The sequence below is a fragment of the Corvus cornix genome, chromosome Z (genome assembly GCF_000738735.6).
Source record: "Corvus cornix cornix isolate S_Up_H32 chromosome Z, ASM73873v5, whole genome shotgun sequence".
Lineage (NCBI taxonomy): Eukaryota > Metazoa > Chordata > Aves > Passeriformes > Corvidae > Corvus > Corvus cornix.
Window position 1 is genome coordinate 74,728,519 of NC_046357.1, and position 17,650 is coordinate 74,746,168.

Genomic DNA, 17,650 nt, shown 5'->3' on the forward strand with positions numbered 1-17,650 from the left:
TGGACTGTTTCAACATCAGAACACACCGGGAGAATTTTCTACCATGGCCCCGGAGGTGAACCCACACCGACCCAACTCCCAGGAGGAGGAGAGACAACACACCAACAGAAGGACTCTGAAATCCTCACAGGTTTCTCTCCACAGCGAGAGGTTTTATTATTTAGCATCATTATCCTTTTCCTGTGTGTTTGTTAAATAAATAGTTTTTATCTCTTTCACTTTCCTCTGAGGAAAATTTCTTTTTTCCCGAACCTGGTGGGGGAGGAATGGTTGTAACCTGCCTTCTACCAAGGGATATTTCCTCCAGATTTGTCCAAGCTGGCACAGCTCTCCAGATCACGAGGAGCATCTCCTGTGTAGCACTGGACCCCTGAGCTCTGTCCAGCACCAGACACCTCTGCGAGCTCTGTGTGCAGCACAGGGACCAGCCTGGGCAGTGTTTAACTCTCACCTTCTCGTACCAGCCTCACTCAGGTTCCCAGGCATTCCTGCTTTAGCTTGCTCCCTTCGTGGAACAGACAAAAGTTTGGCAGCAACTGGCCACAGGCAGCCTTGGCAAGCTCTCAAAAGCTTTTGTATTACGCCTGGTTATGTGTCAAAGATACATTTTTTTTCCATCTGAAGTGCCTTCCTAGATGAACTAACCACTTAGGACTCCACAGCTGGTCTGTGTGACACCTGTTCTAGTAAACAGGATGTCTTTGGACATCTCTCAAGGTGTTTTAAGACAACTGCAGTATAATTTGCAAAGGCTACAAACAAGTAATTAATTCTGTAATCTAAAATAAAAAATGTGTTTGCTTGCAAATCTGGTTTTGATTGATTTTCAATCATGCTGGGGTTTCCATTACTTGTAACATAAAAGCACTTACAGGGCTAAGAACATTGCTGTGTTCTTACTTGCTAGAAATCAGGGCCAAATTATGGCTAATTTGGAGTTCCCAAACTTTGCCTCTACCAGAAAAAAGGATGAGTGGGGCAGCAGTATCCTAAACTCTTAGAACCAGCAGTGAAAATCATATCACAGTACTCTTCTCACTGCTGGCAGCTTCCACCTCTCTGTTTATATGTATTTTCCATCTGCAAATCTCCATTCAGCTGAAGTCCCCAAGGGAGACTGATGGGATTTGGTAGAAAAGAAATTAACCTTGAATTACAGGATGGCTCATAATCCATCTCCTGGCAGGGAGCTGAGCCGAGATGTTGAGGGTAAGCCTTTGTGACCAGATGTCTGGAGTTTTCCCATCAGATCCTTGCGGGAAACCTCCAGCTTAGACACAGGGAAGTACCAGGATGCTGCTGTCCTGCAGCCACTATTTCATCTGTGCAGCGGATAAAAACGCAGCCTATGTGGCCCTGAAGATTCTAAAGCAGGAAAGGGAGTTTATGGGGACAAAAAGGAGGGGATGTAACTCGGGAAATAAAAGGAAAGCACATCCTGAGAAAGAAACTGATGCTGTTTTGTCAGGACACAGAGCAAATACAGAATAAGGGTAAACCTCGCCTTCTCAAAGAATAAGCAAAGAGTTTGGTTTGTGGGGGTTTTTAACCTTTATTGAATTGCAAGGTGTTCATTACTGATTCTCTCCTCAAGGCTTGGTAAGCTGGGTGAAGAGCTCTGCATTTTGGCTTTTTGCTACAGGAGTAAAGTCCCACAACATGGATATCTCTTACCCACAACAGAATTTTTTTTCTCATCTTCTTTCCTAAGGCATCTTTGAGATGATTATCAGTGAATAACTGGCTAAACAATCTGTCACCTACTTTTCCTTTCATCAGCTGGTAAAAAACCTGCACAGACTACGTACAACAGTGCCAGAAGAAGAAAATACCTCGTTTCACTGAGACACACACTGCTAAATATAGATTTTACTGAACTGTTGGTTTCTAAGTTCATAGGACTCACTCCCACTGCTTCTCAGTGGCTCCTTCTCATCCCCCATGTCATTGTCTTTCATCTGTGCAAAATAGGCAGGAGAAGCCTTGCACTCGTAGTGCCTGTCGAGAGATTTCAGGTGGATGAGCATGTGCAGAGCATAGGCCAGGACCAGCAGCAGAATCAGGGACATCACCAACCCCATCAGGATTGCAGGGGAGAAGAAGGATGCACAGTCTCTGGCATAGGCAAAATGTCCTTCTTGAACGTTAAAACCTTGAATCTACAGAGAGAACAAGAGGGATCATGTTAAATAAAGTACTGGTCCTTTGTTAATTTTCTCCTGATGGCAGTAAGATTTTCTAATTTAACACCTGCACACGGCAAATTTGTGTCTCCCACTGATAGCTGGAGTTAATGCTCAGAGTTTATCCAGGTCAGTCTTCTGGAACTGCCAGCTATTCTAATCCCCTCCACTCTGCTGCCCAAAGGATTTGCAGCTGTGCTTCAAACAAAATCTTCCACGCTCACTCTTTGTTGGCCCAGCAATATTGAACTGCAGGTGTGGTACCTTTCATGTTAACTGTGCATCTCCAGCACCAGTTGTTGAGAGTCCCCAGAGTCTCTGCTTCAGACTGCACAAACTTCAACACGACAAACCAGGAAATATTCCCACGTGCCTGCCCTAGTATAAAGGTTTTCCTCACCAGTTCCACATGGGTGGTACATGGCAGCAAACCAGCTAAACTACAGGAGGCTGCCCCCAGCTGTGGAAAACACCAACGAGTTTTACTCGTGGCTTCAGTTCTGATATGGATTTTACCACACTGGCACGCAGGGAATTGACTGTCTGCTCTACTAAATCAGTCCATGGACATTTTTCACAGGGTGAGAGAAGGGGATCAGCTTTTTTCACTCCCTTTTTCAGCTCCTCATGCCCTCTGACTCTGGTATCTAAAAGCAAGACAACTTAGTCCTGCCATCTTAGGCTCCCTCACTGTCAAACACAGAAGAATTGGCACTTCCAGAAGATTATTAATCTTATCCTAAAATAAGGACTTAAGATGGGTCAGAGGAATTATCCAGTGGCTTTAGAGGCAGGCTGGGGTGACTATAATCAGGGCACAGGGTTAAAATTCCTCGGCATCAAAAGTGAAGCGAGATGAATCCCATGCCTGGGTGTGTGGTGCTGTTACTGATGCCAGGTGTGAGAGCTCCGCTCAGAACAATGAAACTAAACTCACTCCCCACTAGAGGGAACACAACCAGAAAGACTACAAAAAATAGCCCTTAATGTCCTTTGACAGGGAAAGTCTCAGCTTCTATTTCGTGTTCCACGTCAGGAACAAGTGTAAACTTGCTCATGGAAGGTGACCATCTTTCCTTGGCACAGAAGGGCAAACCTTCCCCCGAATCTACCCATGGGATCCATTTGGCTTCAGCCCATGGCATCACCTGGAAGTCAGTGAAAGTGACCTCCCAGAGCTGGGAGAGGTCGTTTGCAGAGCTGGGCACGAGCAGGGCATGGTATCTCTGCAGGCTGCTGACGTGCTCGCAGTGGAAGGAGTAACTGGCCGGTGCGTGGATCCCCGTGGCGTTGAACGTCGCCTGCACTGAGTGGTTGTACAGGAGCTGCAGCCTGTGCAAGCTGAACCAGTTCTGGACAGACAGCTGGTAGTAGCTGGTAGTTAACAAGAGCCTGGAGATGTTGGAGGAGAGGCAAGTAAGAAAATGAGTCGGGGGATTGCAGCTGTTAAATTGAACAACCTTAGGACACTTGCTGGCATGGCCAGTTTATACCAGAATGAGCTCCTGCTCCTTCTGTGGAGTCTGGAAAGTGAGGGACAGCTTTCCATGGAGGGGCAGAGGCCTGGAACAGCTGCCCAGGGAGGGCCTGGAGTGTCCCTCTCTGGAGACATCCCAAGGCCAGCTGGACACGTTCCTGTGCCACTGCTCCAGGGGACCCTGCCTGGGGCTGGGCACTGGGCTGGGTGAGCTCCAGAGGTGCCTTCCAACCCCAGATGCCCTGGGATTCTGTGATTTGAGGTTGTTCGTTGTGGCAGCTGAAGGAGTTTGCTGTTCTGCCACAAAGCAGGAAGAATATGAGGGGATTTTGCCTAATTAGTGGGGAAAATAGGAATGCAACACTGGTATTGTACCTCCACCAGGGGTATGGAAAGTCACTCACCAAGAAATGCTGTTTTCATCTATCAACAAGAAGCAAACATAAAGTAAGTCACAGTGTGATGCCCAGTCTGTATTTAATCAGCAAGGCTTAGCTAAAATCTCAGACATGGGAAGATTCTACACAAAAGAGATGAACCAAACTTTTCCAGGAGTGGAAAAGTCAATGTAGAAGAAGAAATGCCTTAATAAAATAAGGCAGGTGACAGACAGACATACTGAATGCAGGTGTTTCAATTATACAGGAGCTTCTCTCACATTATTTTTGCTCAAACAAATTCTCTTTAATTCCCCAAGCAACTCTGTAACAATGTATGTTAACATGTTATTATCTGGTGAGGGTTTTATTATATAAACTTACCTGATAACAAGTCCCTTTAGATTGCCAATGTCACCAAACTTCAGGGAAAGTCTAGGTCAAAAAGCAAGTAACATCAGGATAGGAAAGAAATTCAGAAACCTTCAGAGAAAAGAGCAGCACAAAAGATTAAGCTCAGTCATACATGGAATTTTTTGCTCAGCCTACCCTTAAAGTCAGTGGGGAAAAAACCTGAAAGGATTAAATATTCCTCCAGTGAAATACACCTGCTCACCTGCTAATTGGAATGAGGCCCAGACTCCCCAGAAAGAAGAGAAATTCATGTTTAACTTCCAACACAACTCAATCCCACTGCTTCCCACCTTAGCTGATAATTAGGCCCAGTGGATATCTGTTCTCCTTCTCAAGCCATGACATCTCAGGCAAGCATCACCCCTGCCTGTCATCAGAAAGTGTAACCAGACACCTTGTCCTCATCTTTGTAAATATCAGAGCATAAAGGAAAGCAGATGGAAGGGTTCAGGTTTCTACAGTCCTTCCTTACCGCCACACACATGCCCTGGATGTGAGGCAGCTCTGCAAAGCCTTGGGCACCTGAGCTTTAATAAAGTGAAAGCCCTATCAGGTTAATTAATGTCATACGTGATTAAGTGGAATATATTCTTATTGCTTAGAATTAATATTTTGCCTCTTAAAACCTGCATTGTTCACATAAGACAAAAACAAAACGTTGTGGAAACATGCCAATTCTGAAAGACTTCCAAAATTAAAGTGGAAGGATATTTTCAAAAACAAAAACAAACCAAACAAAAACCAAACAAACAGAACCCCAAAACAAACCTAAACAAAAAAACAAAGACCAAACAAACATACAAACAAAAAATAATAGAAACCAAACAAACAGAACCACAGCAAACAGCTAGCCCTACAATTTCACAGGTGATCTACACTTCTTGGGTAACACTGGTCCCATAAGACAGGACACTGAATCCAGACATTCCCTTGCTTTATTACAAAGGGAAATCAGAGACAGTTGAGGATTAAGCGCAGGCAAATGTGGAATTCAAGTAAAAAAACTATGCAGCTTGGATTATTATATCTCATACCATTCTCTGTGTTTTAAAACCCCTAATTTTGCCTTAGTATATTTTCTATTAGGTTACGATAATTTCTAATCAGACTAAGATTATTTCCCAATCACAGGCCAGAAGAGAGGGAGGAATGCTTGCCATCACTGTTTATATTTAACATATTTTTATTCCATTCTGTACCTCTGCCTGTCAAAACAGTGCTGGATTAGTTCCCATGCTGATGATGTATTATTCAGACTGCCTTGTTGAATATTATGATGCTATAGGCAAAAATCCTGGGTTCTTTCTCAACTTCACTTTCAGTTTTCTAGGAACCTCACCAAAATGCCTGTGCACCTTGTGCTGTACAATCAGAAAGAGGTAACACCTACTTTTCTGTGAAAACATATTTAGATGTACAGGTGAGTTGTTGTATAGAAGTGAAACTGCTGGGATTGGTCATGTTATTGTTATTGCTGTGTGTGTCATTACAGGTTTAAACTCCCTTTGTGGGGCAGAATCAGTGCTCATGTTCAATTAGGAATCTCCCTCCTGATTTTTAGGCCTCCCGGAGTGGAATCTGGTGTGAGCCATGAGCCAGTACACTGCATGGGGGAAGAGGAGCAAGCAGGCATGTGGCAAAGGAAATAAAATACCACCTGCCTTCCTAGGACAGCCAAGACACTGGAGGATTTGGGATGCAGTGCGGTTAATATTTGTCTCTCACTCAGGGTAAGAAACATAAAAAGCAAAATTTTGCTGAATGCTTCTCACTCAGGGTGAGAAACACTTAGCAAAGCTGCTGAATTCTGTTCATACTGAGGAAATTAGTGACTGGTGTGCAGAGGTCAGGTTTTCAGACACTCTTGTGCCACATGCAGACCTGTGATGAACCCACTCTTTGTGTCCAGCACCTCACGGATCACAGCTTGGGATTTGGGGTGACCATCCAAACACAGCCCTGCAGCCTGTGCAGCACTGCTGGCACACACCCCAGGATAATGAAGGGATAATCAGTGATGCACAGCACCTAAGCCCCTCATTCAGCACAGGATCCTCTCTGCAACTGTTGGGGAGGATGAAAGTTTGGTAGAAAGTTTCACAGGTATGTAGGCTTGGCAGAAAGGTCTGTGAATGTAGAAACTGGGGATGAGGTAGAAATGGAAGCAAGTTTTCATATAGAATAAAAGATGTTTTGCTGAAACAGTGATCGCTGAGTAACTGAGAAGGCAAAGGTTGGAGATGAGTTGGAAGGAGATTTTTAGGAGCAGGACAAAGGTATGTGATTACAAACAAAGACATGTTTTTCACCAAGTAAGTACGTCTCGAGAAGAGCATAAGTAAATAGAAAACGTGTCTTTACCAAAAAGAAAGATATGGCAGGCAAACAAGAAATGTTGATGTAGCAAGAAGAAGAAAGGTCTAAGAATTCTCCACTGTAAGCTTAAATTGTAACTTACTTACTCTTGTGATTGGATAATAATGACTAGAATATGGTGATGGTAGTAGCTATGATAGGGTATAGGCAAATGTAAAGGTATTGGGTATGGTGCTTCTTGGTTGTTAAGATACTCTGCAAAGAAAAGTATAGAATGCTTTGTAACTTGAACAGAAAGCAGCTTCAGGTATGCCTACAAGCTGGAGCTGACAGCTGTAGGGCTGGCTCTGGATACCCACTCCCTGAAATGCTGTAACTTCGCCTATGCAATAAACAGCTTTCAAGAGAGCCACCTGAAGTCCAGACATCCTTCGTGAAACCTTCTCCTATATGCAACCCCACAAGCAGCTGTGTAAAACAGCTGGAGACTGAAGAGACCAACAGCTTCAGCCCCACGGGCACTGAGAGCAAAGCTGGCTGCTAAGGAGGAACCACAGCAGTGCAACAACTGAATAATGTGTGTCCACGAAAGGCTGTGCTTACCTACACACCCCCCGCTGCCTGCCATGGCAGGACATTACCAGAAAGAGCCTGGGGCTCTGCAAGGTCTGTTCCCCCACACACACTGCCCAGAGTGGTTATCTGGCCCCAGTTCCACCAGCAGAGCAGCATTCCCCTTACATGGCACTGTCCTCGCTGCAGTTTGAGTCCCCAAGGTCCACGGTGGCGCGGACACCGAAGGTCTCCTCTGTCAAATCCAGCTGGGTGTGGTTTTCAAACCTGATCGTGATCCTCTTGGCCCAGAACAGGATGCAGGGGGTGCCATTGATGGTGACGTTGAGGGGGCTGTAGTGGCTGTGGGGGAACGGCCTCCAGGGTGCTCCTTCCCACTGTCCTCCCCCACTCAAGTTGTAGCTGACAACCTGAGGGACCACACAAGAGATTTCCATCAGAAGATGTGATTGCAGGAGTTGCCATCTCCCCAGAACACATCACAGAACATCCAGGACAGCACAGAAGGGCTGAGGCAAAGCAAGAACCACAAGGTGCTCCTCCCAGCAGAAGACTCTCTAGGACGGCTCTAAGAATTGCTTCAGCACCCTGGAAAGGACTCAGGTTGTGCAAGGACACGGCCTACCATGCTGGAAGCACACTGGGCAGCTGTCCAGCTGAGAGAAATGTCCGAGTTTACCACTACCTGCAAGCAGCTTGGCTCACCATGGCTTTAAAATCAGGGAAATACCTGCTGCAGAAGGGGATGGATCAAGTATGGATCCCTATTTTTACAAAGTCAGCTGCAAGGCTAAAAACCCAGGGACTGCAGCTTCCAGGTCATCTGCAGGCAGCAGGAAACTGCCATCCCTTACAAGCCAAATTTCATGGCAAAAGACACTTTGACTGTCAGGCAAGACAATTTGACTCAGGGCTCAGAAAGAACTAAAGAATTTAACTTCTATTTTCACATTTCACACTCAAATTTCCAGGCCCCATCTCTGTCCTGCCTGAGTGGGATAACACACACCACACCTGCATGGCTGCTTTTAGCATGTCATATGATTGCAAGTTCACATCAAAACAGGAGAGGTTTTCTGAGTCCCAGGCATAAACAGCATCTTACCAGGCTCCAGAAGGGACACAGTTAAGCCCCAAGGTTTTCTCTGGGCTTAAAGAGAGATTCTGTGTGTGTGTTTTTCAGATTAGCAAATCATAACTCTCAGCTCAGACCCCGACAGATCCCTTTTGATACTGGACCTTACATATGGCACAAGGATGTTTGAGGATTAAAATTAATAAGTGCTGACAGCAACAAGCTGAAAGCAAGGCAAGATCATGCTCAGGAAATGTGCTGAGTGGCTGTGACTGTATTTATATAAACGACAAGGCTGTCTGCTCAGAGGTTCATATGAGAGAGATTTATTCAACACATTACTTATATTGGTAAGCTTCTTTTGGTGAGGAAGCCTTTTATGCTCAGTTTTTGACAAGACCTACAGCCTGGTCTCAGGAAAAAAACTCCCACCAAAAACCTGAAGTTTTGCTGCAGCTCTTCCTTCAGTACCAACTGGTAGAGGCACAAGACTGGTCACAGCAGTCAAATGCCATTGTACAGGATATGGATAGAAGGATTTTGTCCTTTCAGACAGATCCTGTGCCCAAACCCGTGGTCAGCCAGCACCAACAGCAGCACCTGAGGCGTCACCTCAGTCCTCAGAAAAGAATATTTCGTACAGGTGTTGAAGCAGAACTGTACCACAGTGTTTTAGATGGGTATGCTGGCTGTCTCTTGTAAACAAATGAAAACCAATTTAATTCAGCAGTGTAAGCTGAAGGATCTAAATGTGCTGTGAAAAGGCTTCACAGATCCGGTCCTCCAGGCGTTACCTGTGCCATCGCCACTCGATTGACATTGAACTTTGGCTTCACACCACCACTGTAATGCTGACCTGCAGAAGAAGGGGTGTCATTTCAGTACTAGCATGTTATAAACACCCAATCAGTTATAAAATTTTTGCACATTCTTACGCAAACAATAATTATCCCTGCACAAAATGTGTATGTCAGAATTACAGATTTTGCCTTGGAAATCACTTGACTTCCAGCAAATACTGCCTTCAGGATATGTATTTTCTAATTTACCTTTCTTGTTCACCACAGTTCCTCTTCTTCTCACTGGACACCTTGTCACCCTCACTGGGAGGAACTCCAGTGCCCCAAAATTACAGGATTCAGTCTATATCTGTATTTATTCACCTCAAATACAACAAAAGCTGCTTTTTTCTTCGCACAGCAAATTCATCAAAGGGTATGTGCTGAATTGCTTGGCAAAAGTGTGGTAACTGTGCTGGGAACTTCTCTCCCTGCACTGCCAGGGACAGGAAGTTGTGACAAATACCCCTGACATGCCAGGATATCCCACCCCTCCTGCTCACCAGGAGGGTGAAGTTCCACAAGCACAGATCATTTCATGGGCACTCTCACAGCTCCATCCTTCAAACATTTAACCCTGTTTTCATCTGATTTTAAAAAAGGTGAATGCCTTTTCCTTCCACATTCTCACTGCATCTCAGAGTTGGACAGTAATAATTTTTTTTAACAGGTAAATCCGTTAAAGGATTTTTATCCTTTAAAGGCTATTTTTTCAAGAGAGTCATGCCTTAACAAAATATGTGACAGAGGAGTCACCAATGCCAAGAGAAGGAACATCTGGGAATGAAATCTTCTACAGCCACACTAATAGAACCAGCACCCAGGGATTCAGCCCACTAAAAGCCTTACCATTTCTCTGGAGAGAATCTTGATCTGAAAATTCATGTGAACTAGGAGAGAGGAGAAAAAGATTAATTGTGCAGCATCTGGTTTTAAAGTCTGCAGCAAGTTTAGTGCTGAAAGCTCCTGTTGCTGCTTCACTCCAGCAAACATTCCAAGGGTAACTCAGGTCCTTGGCTGGTGAGTGCCACGGGAACAGGAAAAATTATCCCAAAGCTGCAGTACCCAGGCTAAAAATGTCTCATTTTCAGAGATCACTCAGGTGAACCAGCCCTGACAGGCACTCCCATGTCCTTACCATGCTGACAAAAGGCCTCACTACCCCTCTTGTCCCGTTCCATGGGATGTCAGTTTTGGGTTAGGGACAGAGCCAGTTCCAGGGCACAAGCAGGGGAACCAAGGAGGGCTCGGCGCCACTCTCATTCCCCAGCGAGGATCAGAAGCAACACGATGGATTTAGAGCAAAAGCAGGGGGTTGGCGTGCCTTAAGCACAGCTTTACACCATGTGATGTTAGCTCCTGGATGGTTCCAGGCAATAACAAATCCCATGGAAGTCAGCTGCAAGGCAGGGCTCAGGTGAAGAACATCTCAAGTGACAACTACCAGGCTGATGAAATTGTCAGCATTTGATTTCTCTCTTAGGCAGAAGTCTTCAGCTGGTGTCAGCACATTCTGCTTCCCTGAGCTACAGACTCAAGCCCAGTGCATTCACAAACACCAACACCTAAAGAGCAAAGTCCAAGGCACCAGGACTCACTGAGCACCAGACTCTTCTCCAAGAGTCACAGGAGCACTTTCCACACCCCAGCAGCTTCCTTGGGATCTGCATCCCATGTCAGTGGATTGATTTGCTCTTGTGAGCACCAACCCACACACCCTGCACGCCCTGCCCTGCCTGTGCCCCTCAGTGCCTTCCAGAGCTGCCTCACCTCCCCCTGCACATGGAAACACACTTGCATCTTCTTCTCTTGCCCCATTTCTTACCACCTTTCCAAACCACCACAGCAGGAAAATTTGTGGAAATACTTACACCAAGGCAGGCGTGTAAATATTAGGAATTAGAGCAGTTTTCAGTATTTATGTGCAAATTTCACCGTAAGGTGTTGGAATTGCAAAGTCCTGGGGAGTGTTTGGACAGCAGGGTGAACCCTGCCCCTACGGGGTTCTGGGCAGGGGGATCTGTGTAAGGAGTGAACCCAACATAATTTCCATCACAGCATCCTCAAGGGCAGATAAATATGCATCCAAGAAACAGTGGGACAGCCTAGACCCCACCCTGCTTGCTGCCAAGCTCAAAGAACTTTATAAAGATCTTACATTCAGAAAAGTTCACCTTTGTTTAAAATTCATCTCACAGTTTTATTTACATATGGAGAGACCAGATTTGTCCTCAGTTGCAGCTTTGAAACCCCCGTGGCTTCAAGAAGCACTCTCAGAGTGGGTCCTCCTTTCTCCCACTGTTTTTTGGGTGCCAGGGTTAGTGCTGGGCTGGGGTCTCCAAGGGGCTTGAGGCTGCTCAATCCAACAGCAAACAGCCTTCAGAGATGGGTGGAAATATTCAGCTTTTGACACAGGTATCAAAAGATGTGGCTACAATGGACCAAACCTTGTTTTCTTGCTCAAACAAAACACTCTCTAAGGCTGTTTTACAGTTAGGAACATGGGTCTTGTAATTTGATGCAGTCTTTTCTGGTTGTTCTTCATGACATGCCTTCCGACTGAAAAAGGCAATTTGGGGGCATTTTTTTCATGATGATAGCTACAAAACCAAGGCATGCTGAAAAGAAACTAATGTAAATTATTTAGTTATTCTGACTTTAGTTATACTTAGTTGCACCTATTTATATATCAATTCATGCTTATTTATACTTTTATCTCCTCTCCATATGCATAATCAAGCACTCATAGCCGGTTACTCCAGCTTGGAAATCACCAGGCTGTGCTACTCGGACTACAGCACTGGGATTGGAAGAAGAATGGTCTAAAATTGTGCAATTCATTCCATTCCCTGACAGGTTTTTATGCTGTTATGGGAAGAGGAAAGGTTAGTTCTCTATGTGTGACTGTCCATGAAGAAAAAGGAATCCCAGCTCCTGCACACCCCATGCAGGCACAGCCACTGTGGAAGAGATGTCACGTCTCTGCTTTCAGCATGAAGATACTCCAAGAGGGATGAATGTGCACAGCTGATGAAATACTCACGTTTCCATGAGGAATGCAGAGCACAGAGTGACCCGGGAGCCGCCACGACGTCCCACAGCACCGCGAACACGCTCAGCCCCGTGTCAGGCACGTGAGGCAGGTGCCTCCAGCCAGGCCCTCCTGCTAATTACTCTGCTAATTAGCAGTTCTGGCTGCCTCCTCTCCTCCTGCACAAGGCATGAAGTCCCATGGAAGGGAAATCCATCTCCCCAAGCCACAGTGGCACGGCCAGCCACACGATCGCGTCCCGGTTTCAGGGCAGGCACGAGTGGATGTTGATGTCATCAGCTCTGTCAGCTGCTCTGACACTCAGCCCTGAGGTGTCACGGGAGTGTGACCTGTGGCAGGAACGGGTGGGTGGCTGTCCACAGCCACCTGCTGCCAAAAGAGCAGCTTTTCCACCAAAAAGGCGCGCTGGGGGGTCCCAGCGCCCTGGCGTCCTCAGCTGGAGCACGTTCCATGGGAACAGAAGGATGGGGAGTAAAAAACTGGAAAGTAACTGCACGTTAAAAAATACGTATCCCCTTTTGATTATAAAAATGGTAATTACGTGTATAAGAGAAAAGGAACCAGCTAGCACTGAGCATTCTCCAGAGCAAAGAACTTTTAGCACATTGAGTGAGAGACCAGCCTTTCAAATTCACCACCCTTTTATCAGCCTCTCTTACCCTGAAATTTCAAAGGCATTTGATCACAAATGGTGTATGTTTTGGTGACTGATATCTTCTCTTACCACTTGGTAAACAACTCTCCCAGATACACCCAGGCATGTATGTTGTATGTTGAATTCACCATACCAAGTACGTTAGGAACCCACATGAAATTGGATTAGCCCTAATACAAAGCACTGGAATGACTAATCACCATGTAAAACCCAATTAAATAAGATTATAAGTATAAAGAAGTGTAAATTCCCTCTTATCAGATGACTTTATCCATCTACATAAGATAACTGAGTCTGGCTTGTTTGTCTGCAAAAGTTGATAAAGACTCTTGAGGACTTCCATGTAAACAGAGTTTTCCCCATCAGATGAGCCACATGAATAATCCTGGCACTCAGCAGGGTTGGAGTGGAGGCCACAGGCAGTTTTCATGCCATGTCCACACTTCTCTTCTTCATATTACTACTCTGGTGAACTGCACCAGATGGGAAAATGCACTCTACATCTACAGAAACAGTATCCCTATTATTTCAGAGTCATCTCCCTCAGGCTGATAATCTCCAGCTGCAAAATTCCTCACTGGTTGCTGAACTGGTTTCAGTTAATTTATGATATATTTAATTGGACAATAACGTGTGGCCTCTCAAATGCACTAGAAATAAAGTTATGAAAGGTGAGGAGCACCTGGGGGGCAATGCACTGCTTGTAGTCCCAGGGACACTCAGCATAAGGAGTTTCATTGCAGTTATTAACACTATAAATGTGTAAGTTTGGAGAGACCAGGATCAGGGAAAGAGCTGGCTCCTGCTAAGAAACACCCTAACAAAAAACATCACTGACTTCTAAATGGCTCTATGTAAGTTCTGTCAATATGAAATACCTACAAAACCTACAACTCTTTAGGTTTTCAAATATTTAATTTGATCCAGGGAGACAGATCTCCTTAAATATTTTACAATGCACTGATTACTGGGGTTTGATTTGCAATTTAATGGACGTCCAAAAGCTCAAGCTTCCATTTTTAATACAAAAAAAGGGAAATTGAACTCAAAGTACTTCTACCAAATTAACACTGTGCAGACACAATCCCATTATGCCTGCAATGAGGCAAAATTCCCATTTAATTCCCTGGCATCAAGATTGTGACTTTGTCTGTTAACACTTATTGCAATGAAGTTCAGGTAATGCTCTGCTGCTTGTTCTCTGTCAGATTTTGGTCTGATTGCGGGGGGAGGAAAAAAAAGAGTGGAATCATACTAAGAAGAGCAGTAAGAAATCTGAGAGCTGGCAGAGGAGAGCAGCAAGTAAGCTGTTTAATGAAAACATATTGTACTATTTATCAGTAACTGGCTACCAGATCTCCTAATACAAGCTTAAGCAAATCACCACATGTCCTTCTTGCCTTAAATGCACAGATTTTACTGGCAGCTGCGACCTTCACCAGCATGTTTGTTCTGTGTGTTTTTGGTGACTTTGGCCATCATTCAACTCATACAGCTCAGGCTGCCTTCACTTTCATCATGCTTGACTCTACAAGGTCCCCTCTTCCCCCTGCTATGATCTGGGCTCACTGTTTGTGTTTCATTGGAGGGTGAAGCAGCACCACTAACAATAAACCCAAATCTCCAGTAATTCTGTAAGTTTAACACTCACTTGCAATATTGAATTCACGCTTCCAATATTCTACAAAAGTAGCAAATTTTCATGCCTCTGTTTCTTGTAGTAGTTTTCACACTCTTTTGCTGTTACACTATTTATAACTCCGTTTTCCCAGGGACCAGGAAAAGTCAGCGTGAGAGTCATTAAAACATAATGAAACGTGGCACAGATGCAACAGAAAACACCCGATTTTAAACCACGTTCACAAAACTGTGTCAGAGTTACACCTCTAACGCACCGCCTGCTTCAAAATAATTAATTTCTGCATTACCTCGGGTGTTTCCAAACCTGGGCAGGAAACCACAGCCAGGTCCTGGCATTGTGAACGCGGCACGAATGACAGCGTGAGAAACCTGCGCCCACCCGGCTCCGCCACCACGCCCGGGCACCGACCTGTTCCCCGCGGGGCTTCTGTCCTCGGAGCCGCCGAGCCCGGCGCAGGCGAGCAGCAGCAGGAGCCGCAGGGCAGCGATCCCGTCCATGGGGAAGCGCGGAGCCCCTCCACGCCCGGCACAGCATCAGCGCCGAGCTCCGGGGGCGGGACGGGGGCGGCCACTGCGGGCGGAGCCGCGGCTGCATCCCCGCTCCAGCCCCGCTCCAGCCCCGCTCCAGCCCCGCTCAATTCCTGCCCCAGCCCCGCTCCAGCCCCGCTCCATCCCTGCTCCATGCCCATCCCTGCTCCAGCCCCGCTCGATTCCTGCTCAATTCCTGCCCCATCCCCGCTCCATCCCTGCTCCAGCCCCGCTCCATCCCCGCTCCATCCCCGCTCAAGCCGCTCTCCCTGTGCCCCCCGCACCTGCCGGATCCCTCCTGCAGCAGTGATCACTTGGTCTGGGAAATTGTACCGGGTGAGAGCTGCTTGCTAAGGGGGAAGCAGGAATTAGATCAGACGGGCTCTAAAATCACGCCGAGGTTCACTTCTTATCTGTACTTAACCCTAACCTTAGAGGGAGGTGAGGGTGATGTTTATAAGCAGCTCTGGAATTTCTCCTTCCGTTCACAGCAAGAATTGCCTGTATTTTGAACTCTTATAATACCTCCTGTCATCTATATATTATATAGATGAGACAGATATATGTGTGTTATATATCTTGACTCTACAGATGTGAAAGCAAGACACTGCAAGCCTCAGAGCCAAATATTTGGAAGCAGTTTCCTTTCTTCAGCATGAATTCGGTTTGTGTGTGTACAGCTTTCTGCATCAACTGTTTTGGTGCTTTGAATTCAAAGATTACTGAATGGTTTGGGTAGGAAGGGATCTTAAAAGTCACCCAGTGCCACCCCTGCCATGGCAGGGACACCTCCCACTGTCCCAGGCTGCTCCCAGCCCCAATGTCCAGCCTGGCCTTGGGCACTGCCAGGGATCCAGGGGCAGCCCCAGCTGCTCTGGGCACCCTGTGCCAGGGCCTGCCCACCCTCACAGGGAACAATTCCTTCCCAGTCTCCCATCCAGCCCTGCCCTCTGGCACTGGGGAGCTCTAGGCCAGGCCACAGGTGTGGAATGCCCACGGAATCACAGTGTCTGTGTTTCTGGGCTGCCAGATCGAGACACCAAAGCCCACACACATCACTGTGAATACGGGGGGTGGCTGTGGGTTGTCCTCAAGAGGTTTGTGGGTCACACACAGTGGTACCCCCGAGAATCATGGAGCCATAGAATGGTTTGGGCTGAAAGGGACCTTAAAGATCATCCAGTCCCAAAACCCTTAAACACCAGGCAGGACACAGCCATGCACCAATTTATAGGCATCAGACACCTACTCCTGTCCTGCTACCTGCTGCTGTGACCATCAGTGAAGCTTCACTCTGCTGATTAACAGCTCCTGCCTGTTGCATTCCAGATATTACAGAAGGATTGGGGCTTTAGCATTGCAACCATTAAAAAGGATTTGCCATCTTAATTCATTTCTCCTTCTGGGATGCAGAGAGTACCTGCTCGTCTTAGAAATCCCCCAACAGCTTGTCCTCTGTAGAGCAGCTTCTATCCAATTTAAGGAGGAGTAAAGATACTTATGTGAGAATCCCAGATTGAAAAATGAGATGAGGGAACATAGGATTAAGCAAAAACCACTTGAAAATAACCCCTAAATTTTCTGAGAAGCACCAGGAACGCATGATGCTAAGCCTAGAACAACTACACCAGTACAGACACATGGCTCAGGTAGAAAACTTAAGCAGCCCTGGGAAGGGACGGAAGCACCACAGACTCTTCTAAGCAGTGTGAGGTCACTAATGTCACTCCTGAGTCACTCAGCCCTCCTGAGTCCTAACTAAGTGGAGGGAAAGGCACAGAGAGGCTTTCTGATGGTGCCTTGAGATTTGATCCATATGCACCCATTTCCCAAGCATTCCTCACCCACTCGGGAACAAAAGCTAAGAAATATAAAATCTCTGAAATACAAACCAGCATGGCCCAAAAGAATGAAAAAATGTGTCCTTTGAGGGCAGAGAAAGTGGAAGAAAGTAGCATAAACAGACGACCCAGAAAACACCAAACTGTGAACATAGGTTAAACCAGAACAAATCAGTGCAAATATCCTGACTTCCCCAGTGTATATTAATGCCACGGGTGCTGATAGTAAATCACTAATCAGCAGTCACCCGAAATAATGGTGAAGCAAAGAGCAAGAAGAAAAGTCTTTCCTCACCCCTTGAATCTTGCTGATAATAACAGCAATTCAACATTTCTTAAAAATGCTGCTCTTTAAGGAGGTTCCAGCATAAACAAATACACTTGGTACCTAACAAGAAATTAGATCCTCATTCTGGTGAAGAATGATGACAAAATCAGCATGTCTGCATTACTGGGCTTTAAAAGAAAGTCTGAGTAGAGCCTTGCATGCAGCAGTCCTGACAAGGACAGGGTTAGGGGAGCTCTTGTGATTCAGTTGCTCAGTTGCTCTTGTACTTTTGTCTGGTTTGTGAAGAAATCAACCAGGAAAAGCTTCATTTTTGAACTTTTTGTGGGCACAAAGGCCAGAAATGAACCACCTGCAGGGCAAAGTCAATGGGAAGTCAACAGAATCCCAGAA

At 45.9% G+C, this 17,650-nt stretch overlaps 1 protein-coding gene across 2 annotated transcripts; it reads right to left on the bottom strand.

The window, feature by feature from the left end:
* Positions 1-1,527: 1,527 nt before the first annotated feature.
* ATP6AP1L (ATPase H+ transporting accessory protein 1 like) lies at positions 1,528-15,181 on the bottom strand. Of its 2 annotated transcripts, none has more exons than XM_010409857.3 (7): positions 15,012-15,181; positions 10,104-10,144; positions 9,210-9,271; positions 7,509-7,750; positions 4,422-4,472; positions 3,332-3,575; positions 1,528-2,159 (listed from the first exon to the last, which is right to left on the bottom strand). In XM_010409857.3, the coding sequence occupies exons 1-7, from the start codon at positions 15,098-15,100 to the stop codon at positions 1,857-1,859; spliced, it is 1,032 nt and encodes a 343-aa protein (XP_010408159.2). In that variant the 5' UTR covers positions 15,101-15,181; the 3' UTR covers positions 1,528-1,856. The 2 variants fall into 2 exon arrangements, with proteins under 2 accessions (XP_010408159.2, XP_019147688.1); XM_019292143.3 differs by lacking the exon at positions 15,012-15,181 and adding an exon at positions 12,298-14,980.
* Between the last annotated feature and the right edge of the window lie 2,469 nt (positions 15,182-17,650).